Source organism: Odontomachus brunneus, unplaced genomic scaffold (assembly GCF_010583005.1).
Source record: "Odontomachus brunneus isolate Ranch 3 - 2012 unplaced genomic scaffold, Obru_v1 Obru_scaffold_085, whole genome shotgun sequence".
Classification (NCBI taxonomy): domain Eukaryota; kingdom Metazoa; phylum Arthropoda; class Insecta; order Hymenoptera; family Formicidae; genus Odontomachus; species Odontomachus brunneus.
In genome coordinates, this window is record NW_022639535.1 from 592,229 (window position 1) to 601,231 (window position 9,003).

The 9,003-nt window shown below is 33.5% G+C and overlaps 2 protein-coding genes across 3 annotated transcripts in view; one reads left to right on the plus strand and one right to left on the minus strand.

The window, feature by feature from the left end:
• Nucleotides 1-2,625, minus strand: part of LOC116847917 (DNA (cytosine-5)-methyltransferase PliMCI-like) — an 8,063-nt gene extending 5,438 nt beyond the window's left edge. The window contains exons 1-5 of the mRNA XM_032823439.1: nt 2,240-2,625; nt 1,291-1,872; nt 790-1,153; nt 365-697; nt 108-260 (exon numbers count right to left, since the gene is read on the minus strand). Of these exons, the coding sequence (XP_032679330.1) occupies nt 108-260; nt 365-697; nt 790-1,153; nt 1,291-1,868 (1,428 nt within the window). The 5' untranslated portion in view covers nt 1,869-1,872; nt 2,240-2,625. The remainder of the gene's footprint in view (nt 1-107; nt 261-364; nt 698-789; nt 1,154-1,290; nt 1,873-2,239) is intronic.
• Nucleotides 2,626-6,055: 3,430 nt separating this feature from the next.
• Nucleotides 6,056-7,727, plus strand: LOC116847927 (leucine-rich repeat protein 1-like). 2 transcript variants are annotated; one of them, XM_032823511.1, is made up of 5 exons: nt 6,153-6,258; nt 6,467-6,512; nt 6,863-7,000; nt 7,116-7,411; nt 7,504-7,727. In XM_032823511.1, the coding sequence occupies exons 2-5, from the start codon at nt 6,507-6,509 to the stop codon at nt 7,721-7,723; spliced, it is 660 nt and encodes a 219-aa protein (XP_032679402.1). In that variant the 5' UTR covers nt 6,153-6,258; nt 6,467-6,506; the 3' UTR covers nt 7,724-7,727. The 2 variants fall into 2 exon arrangements, with proteins under 2 accessions (XP_032679401.1, XP_032679402.1); XM_032823510.1 differs by having other exon boundaries at nt 6,056-6,258; nt 6,467-7,000.
• Nucleotides 7,728-9,003: the final 1,276 nt, after the last annotated feature.

A 9,003-nucleotide genomic window follows, 5' to 3' on the forward strand; every position in this document is an offset into this window, starting at 1 on the left:
ATATATATATATATATATATATATATATATATATATATATATATATATGTGTATGTATGTTTCCTTGTCCAAAAATACAATTATATTAATTTAACTGAATATTTTACTTGAATTGCCATGTTGGGGCATCTTCTTCTAACACATGCTTGTTTGCTTCTTCCAGTTCCTCCAAACTTAATCATATCTTTGCAAGATACACAAGCGCCGCAATCGGGCTGCTGACAATTCTCGCAAATACCACAACGTTGTCTTTTAGGACACTGTTGGAAAAAAGACATTTGATTTGGTTATAGAGACTTGACTTTCATTCTTAGATTATTTACACAGATAAGAATAATATACTTAGTTATATACACATACATACCATTGTTATTTTATCACCATCATCATGCTTAGCAAGCTGATCAGAAAAAAAATTCTCGAACATATAGCTGACTAATTTCGTCGTGGTAGCTTTCGTCCAGATAGGCTGTTTCATTTTTTGTTTACGAGGAGGTTGCCGACGTACAGCCGTTCTTTTGCCTAACGTGACACCACCGTAATTTGCAAGAGATCGCATACATGGACTGGTAATGAGAAGAGCATCGTCGACCTCAGCGGAATCGTCAAAAGACACCACTTGATCACAAATAAACTGAGCGTGACGCAACAGTGAATCTTCGGTGAATTTCTTCATACCCTTAGGAGGTACTGATGTCTGCAATAATGCAAAAATGATGACATCATTGATGCATTGTAAAAACATGCATTATATATTTTAAGATAATATAATATGCGAGATAAACTTACCTGTAGCTTATTCAATAAGTCTTCATAGCTCGGAGTAATTTCGTCTAACAAAAACTCTATGACCAATTTGCTCATGTATATCTTTTCTCTAACAGCAGCCATAAATGGCGCATAAGCTTCAGATGGTTCCATCAAAATATATTCCGCGAATGCTGTGTTAAAACCTATCAATGCTAATTCACCTCCATCAAATCCAGAAACATACCACTCATTTATTGGCCCCATATCTTTTGTTGGTACACCTCCTTCGGGCGACGGATCTTCTTCGTAAATGGCTTTCATGTATCCAGAAAAATATAACATTACATTCTTTTCTATGAGTCCTGTGTCAAAAGAACACAGATGCCCATTCTTATCATAAACACTGAAAACAAAATTATATTTCTATTTATCTATATAACTAATATAAAAATATCTAATTTGTTTGATATACTAGCATGAGAGATAAACTTAATGCAATAAAGATTTCTAAGATAAGTATAAAAGTATATAAAAATTTACCTAAAATAAGTTAATTTATTTTGTGGTCTCTCGTCACTTTCATGTATAAAAGATTCATCTCCTGTGAATAAACAGAGCTTGGGATCTGTTAAAGCTATTTGCTCTTCTACTGCACCATTTGGGTGCCCCTGATACAACTTTAAGTCAAAGTCTATTTTTTGTTTACAATATTCGCATCGACTGACGATTGGTAAAGTGTCCCGCACTTTAACATCAGGTATTGATTGCTGCTTCTCTTCATGTTCTACTTTTATCCTTTTCTCTAGCTGCTCCTCTGTTTGATCTTGATTCATTTGAGGATTGTGATTTTCTTTATCAAATTCTACTGTAATACTTAAATCTAGTCCTCCATTATGTTTTTCTTCATGCAATGGAACTGATGCTTCTGTCTCACTGATTTTTTCAACATTCAGTTTCTTTTTTTTTAAAACATGTTTGGCAAACAGGTCTAGGACAGATGGAGTTTTGTCAGCATTTGAACCACTTGCTGCACCATATTCCTCCTTGTCAGTGAGTTTTCTGCTGCGCGTTACCCTCTTGTTGCTGCAGCTTGGTTCACTTGGGACAGTAGGTGCCATGATTCTAAATTTACAAACAGAATATATATATATTCTATTGTGCATATATATATACATATATATATTCTACTGTATATATACATATACACGCACAAAGAGATTCCTTGCAATCTTATATTCGCAAATGTTACAAAGAAGCAGCACGAGAACGATCATGTCATTTTCTGCAATACATAGTCGTAGAAAATGTGATGCCAGATGTGATTACTTTCTACTCATGTACACGTACCTCGACGCCCGTGTATTCATTTATTTGCCGTAACATTGTTGTGCTCGGCGTTAAGAGAAAAGAAAAAAAAAGAAACACGAGAAAAATTGCGAGTAATTGCGCAGATTATCGGCCGTGAATCACCGTGAATTGAAGTACTCACCTTTATGGACGATTTTATCGATGAAACGTCGTACTCAGTGGATTTATACGCAAGTTGCTACGACCGATCGATCCCGAACAAAATGTCATTGAATGTGGTACAGCCACTCAGTGGAATGTGCGTGTGTAACTACGGAGTCTCGCGCGGAGTCTGTTCCGCTCTACGATCAGATGATCGGTGATCACTAGCCAATGTCGCGAAACAATCTTTCCAACGTTGTCGAATCGACGAGCCCGACGAGAATTCACAATTTACGTCGGGCGACTCGCCATCTCCCGCGAAAGCGTACATACGTCCATCTGCGATTCACGATGGTACAGTCTCTCCCGCACGTCGGCGTGCCGCGACATTCCCGCCCGATTTGCCTTTTTCCCGCCTCGTAATGGCTTCTAGGTCCGTTCGACACGAGTATATAAATACGTATGGATCGTTCTTTTTAGCTACACCAGAGAATTTCAGTGAAATGGCTCAACAGTTGGTCAGACGCTTTCTGTCTCTCTCTTTTGAGTAATACGATTCAACGGTTAGTCGGACGGACTCGTATTTATGGAAGGGGGTCGATTGTGTATCTCAAAATGGGGTGAAAATGACAAAAATGTGCAAATTTACTAGAATATTTGTAACTTCATTGGTCAATGCCTAGTGAATTTGCTCACTTTTGTAATTTTCACTTCGTTTCGAAATACACAATCGTCCCCCAGGGTTCTTATGGCTTCTACACACAGAATACGGTAATGCTTGCCGCGCGGCAGAAGTCCGCGCGATAACCAATCAATATGTTGTTTTTCCGTAAGAGCTAGAAGGTTATTATAGAAAGCAGCATATTGATTGGCTATCGCGCGAACTTCCGCCGCGCGGCAAACATTCCCGCGTCCTGTGTACAGGAGCCATTATTCTTGAAATAATTGCGTATACGTAAGTTTTACTGCGCAGATATTTTATGGTATGATTAAATTTGCGCAGTAAAACTTACGTATACACAATTATTTCAAGTATAATGACTCCTGCACACAGGACGCGGTAATGCTTGTCATGCGGCGGAAGTTCGCGCAACAGCCAATCAATATGCTGCTTTCCGTAATAATCTTCTAGCTATTACGGAAAAACAACATATTGATTGGCTGTCGCGCGAACTTCCGCCGCGCGGCAAGCGTTACCGCGTTCTGTGTGCAGGAGCCATTACTGGCCTGGTTTACATCGTGCACTTGATACGCGTACTAAATAGTAATAGCTCCTGCACACAGGACACGGTAAAGCTTGCCGCACGGCGGAAGTCCATGCGACAGCCAATCAATATGTTGTTTTACTGTAAGAGCTAGAAGGTTATTACGGAAAGCAGCATATTGATTGGCTGTCGCGCGAACTTCCGCCGCGCGGCAAGCATTACCGCGTTCTGTGTGCAGGAGCCATAACTTTCTATTAGATAATCTTATAGCATGTTCGACTGGCTTTGGGTTAACCCACTCTGGGTTATTCAGTCTACGTTTATTGGTCGAACTAGTACTTATAAGCTTTATGATTGGCTAGTAGAGACTTATGACGTCATTAATCGCTCTCGGAACGATTAACCCAGGGCCAGTCGAACACGCTATTAATATCGAAAATGTATATCAACAGCGACGCATTCTATCAATACAATACGTTTTGCTGATGAGTATTATACCAGCTTAATATACTGTTGTTTATATATATCGTCGGTATCAGAGAGAAACCTGAGAGCGGCCACGCCATACGTTTTGGCCGATACCGATTTTCATGCTGTTCGATGCGCCATCTGCACCCATTTTTTAGGTGGAACTACATTCCCTACGCCCATTTTCAGACGCTGCCAGTAAAGTGTCGATTTGTTGCGTGTCCATTCTATGCCCATTTTCTGGCGATTTGTCCGTGTTAAGCTCGTATCAGACTACGGATTAAGATTGAGATTGAATTGAAAATTGGCCAATTAGAGCAAAATTCACTAAGCTCAAGTTTGGTGAACTTTGTTCTGATTGGCCAATTTTCAATTCAATCTCAATCTTAATCCGTAGTCTGATACGGGCTTTAAGCGCATAATTGCGTGATTGAAAACATAGACTGTCCAGGTTCTTAACCATGCAATAAAGTAGTTAAGTCAAAAACAGTTAGCGTGTTCGACTGGGTTAATCGCTCCGAGAGCGATTAATGACGTCATAAGTCTCTACTAGCCAATCATAAAGCTTATAAGTACTTGTTCGACCAATAAACGTAGGCTGAATAACCCAGAATGAGTTAACCCAGAGCCAGTCGAACATGCTATAAGTTTACGCGGCAGCTTAAAACTGGTTTAGTAATAACCGTATTTAGTAAACTCTCGCATCCGATTGATATATTCTTTTAGATCTAGAAATATATTCCAATCGAATCAAGAGTTTACTAACTACGGTAGTTATTAAACCGGTTTTAAGTTGCCGTGTAAACTTAGTCAGTGAAGTCCCAGATTTTCTTGAAACTTGTAGCAAAATTAATTTAGGTATTAATACGTATGTGTGTTAAATATTCAATTGACCATATAGTTTCTGGGAAATTACCGCTTATAGTTTATTCTTTTTCTCCATATTTTACATAGCGCTTACGTATAAAAAGTAACACGTAAAATGGAGATGCGACGTTGTCACGATCTATAGTTCCGCGACTACAACGCAATTTAGCATACTGTTTCTTTTTCTATCATTTCATTTATTTTATCGATTTTTACTATTCTGAGAGAACCAATAATATTTAAAAATCTATTTTTCATTTTCACTTAAAAGAATTCATTGGTTGTTGAACCTTTTATTTAAAATATAATTTTGACTACCATAGTTGGAAAACAACTATCTTAATGAGCGTCTACAATGTCAGTAGAAATAGTAATAAGAAATAAGCAATAAGTAAATAAATCAATCACAATCGATTATTTTTGAAACGTGAGAATGGAATTAGTCAATTTACTTACTGCTTATTTCTTATTACTACTCCTACTGCCATTGTAGACGACGCATAAAGGGACGTCTACATTGGAAGTAAATAGCAAGAAGTAGGAAATAAGAGTAAGAAATTGACCAACCACAGTCGAATGTGAGAAGAATAATCAACTATGATTGGTCAATTTCTTATTCTTACTTCCTACTTCTTATTGCTTACTTCCAATGTAAACGTCCCTTAATGTGTCGTCTACAATGGCAGTAGGAGTAGTAGTAATAAATAATCAGTAAGTAAATGGACCAATCACAATCGATTATTCTTGAATCGTGAGAATGGAATTGGTCAATTTGCTTACTGCTCATTTCTTACTACTACTCCTACTGTCATTGTAGGGTGCGTTCAGATTCCCTATCCAGGTGCACTCTAATACTAGAAGTACTACAGTATATGTAACATACTATAGTGTTTCTAGTAATAGAGTGCACCCGGAAGAAAAATCTGAACGTAGTCGTAGGCTGCGTTCCGAAATTCACTGCCAGTACTAAAATTCTATAATATTCTATAAATTCTATAATATCGTAACATGAACAATAGATTTTCAGTACTGGCAGTGCATTTCGGAACGCAGCCTTAGATGACACATGAAAGTTTATAGGAACAGTTAGGTCGTTTTGCGCGCTAATTCTCCTATTTATTACGAAATATTTCAACTAACCGGTACACATCGTAATAATTTATAAATCCAACGAATAAGTCATCGAATTGAAAGCAACTAACAAATATAATTGTTGTAATTATTATAACCTCCGGTTTTTAGATCACGAGCGAGTCCCGGAGCATAAGAATTTGTCGTGGAATTGTCAACTTGATATCTATTTTCAAAACCTCAATTTTGATTCTATCAGTGTTAATATAAATAAAAACAATAAACAATGAAATTACATTGTAATGTTGAGGTATACAATAGGGCATTACCTTTAGTATCGCAAAGAAAATCGCAACGTTCTGTACTAACAATTGGTAGACAATCTGACAAAGACGATCTATGCATTGTTCTGCAAACTTTGCAAAATAAGAAGGGAACGAAATACAAGGTATTACAAATATTCCTGATATTTAATCCTAGATTTATCCTGTAATCATGAAATTTGTACTAAATTGGCAAATATTTTTCGATGTCTTACAGTAGTGTTTATAGTCCTCAAAGTATTAAACATGTACATTGTAACATGATCATCTTTATTTTTTATAGGATAGAAAAGTAACTTATGAGATAATTATTTTCTTTTACATCTTTTTCAGACTCGCGACAACATAGAAAAAGTATTTACAAGGTTTATTAATGATGGTAAAGCCACAATAAGATTGAAAGAACCTAATCATGATTTAATTATTAAAAGTGAAACTATTCAGTTAAAAAGTTTTCTTCGTGTACTAAAGCTTGGATTGTTTAAAATTGACCAATCACCCTTCCCAATTATCTCAAATTTAAACTTGAAAAATATGAGCTTGTGTCACAGTAATAAGCTTGTGATTAAGAAAGATTCTGAATACCCAGTGTTAAAAGGTTTTCCAAAAACATTAGAAGAACTTTCTATAATAGGATTAAATAAAAAATCCTTTGATCGACAAATCTTGAATTTAAAATTCCTAAAAGTTTTAAACTTGTCAAATAATCAGATTCATTCCTTACCTAAGGAAGTTGGGTGTTTGCAACATCTTCAAGAGCTTATTCTAGCACATAATTTCCTAGGAAAAACTCAATTAGATTGGAGATGGATTAATCAACCTGAAATTAAGAAGAATTTACGTTTGTTAGATATAACGAGAAATTTAGTAAGTTGATCCAACTATTGAGATACTACAAGACTAGCACTTGTTGAAACAAATTTTGTTACCTGTGAAGAAATTAAAAGTTGGCATATAATTGGTGTTTTATTATTATTTATAGATAAGTGAATTGCCAGTACAAATTGGAGCACTAAGTGGTTTGGTGAAATTGCAAATTTGCCAAAATCTATTAGAACAGTTGCCACAAAGTATTGGAAGATTAAGGAATTTGAAATATCTGGAAGTAGCCAAAAATTGTTTATCAAATCTACCAGGAAGCATGAGAAGTCTACAACTAGATTATTTAGATCTTTCAAACAATCCATTTCTTTCTTTTCGACGTAATATTTTATACAATCATATAAGTATGACACCAAGTTTAGTTGAGTGTGCAGCTGTAGCCTTCCTAAAAACCAGGTTTGTTATTTTTTATTTTATTTATTTCCATTGTACATGTAATGATCAATGTATATGACATTTAATTTGGAATAATTTTAATATTATCACAGGATAGCATATGATGCTAGTGTGATACCAAGTACATTGGTCCAATATCTGGATAATGCTACATATTGTTGTGTGTGTCTAAATGGTTGTTTTAATCATTTCACAATGGGGTTCCTGGAAATAGAGTTAAGACGAATATCTTGCCAAGTAAAGATAACAGCAAATGCAAATGTTCTATTTGAATGTTACTTTTGCTCAAATAAATGCGTACGTTATTTTTAATATATTAGATCAGCATTCTATAACCACCATTATAAAATCCAATATTCATCACGTGAAAAAAACTATTATTTGACATAAGTAACTTTATATCTCTTTATATTGGATCTCTATAATTATACATATACTTATAAAATGTTATATATTTCCCACATATACATTAATTTAGGACAATTTTTGTATATGCGCAGTCCTGTTTATCTAAACGTAATATTTATTATCGGCGAATTTACGTATAACTGAATATAATTAAAGTAATAATAATGACATCTATTTTTATATACTTTTTCAAACTTTGTAATTTATTTTAGAGTTACATAAATTTTATACTTGTGATATATAATTGTACTTTTATTCCTCGAATCTTCTCATGAACAATTTGTAGAACCTCATGTTTCTAAAAAAAACTAATAATAAAATAAATTATTTTAAAACTTGATATAAAAATACAATTAAAATTTTTAAGTATTTAAAGCGATTAAACCTATAGTTATTTAGTATAATATTAAAGTAAAAATAAGTAATATTTATCACAGCTGGATTAAAAAATCAGCTAGATATAAAAAATTAATTTTCTGTATTTAATCTTACATATTTTATATATGATTATATATTATGTGCTACAATATATAAATTTTTTTAATTTTTTATTATTGTCGATAAACCTTCTGGTCAATATTTTTGTCACGATTTTACTAAATGAGATATTTTAATAATTTTAAAATAATAAATTTATTTCCTTAATCATTATGTGTGGTTCATCAGTTTTAAACATTTTATAACAAATGTATTAAAAAAACAATAAGAATATAAGCTCGACAGAATATTAATCAATAATAGTTTCCCATGTTTAGAATGACTGAAAACTTGGTCATTTCGCAATTTAATTTAAAGATATTCTATAAATATCTTTATACATTTCTATAAATATGTTTATACATTTTTATAAAAATGTTTATAATAAGATTCATACTAAACATTTCTACTAATATATTTATCAATTTAAAGAAATTCTTGTAAACATTCTTGTTTGAGTTTCCTGAGATATGTTATAATTGGACGATTTAACACAGTTTATTGTTGTTAGAACACTGTTAGTATATGAATAAATATTTTTATATAAATATATCTATTTATATGTATGAATATTTTAATCATATATATATATATATATATATATATGATTAAAATATTCATACATATAAATAGATATATTTATATAAAAATATTTATTCATATACTAACAGTGTTCTAACAACAATAAACTGTGTTAAATCGTCCAA

Coding starts and splice junctions, on each gene's coding strand:
- LOC116847927 (XM_032823510.1), top strand. CDS start 6,097: ATGAAATTACATTGTAATGTTGAGGTATACAATAGGGCATTACCTTTA. Junction 6,259..6,466: donor AGAAGGGAACGAAATACAAG/GTATTACAAATA, acceptor CATCTTTTTCAG/ACTCGCGACAACATAGAAAA. Junction 7,412..7,503: donor GTAGCCTTCCTAAAAACCAG/GTTTGTTATTTT, acceptor ATATTATCACAG/GATAGCATATGATGCTAGTG.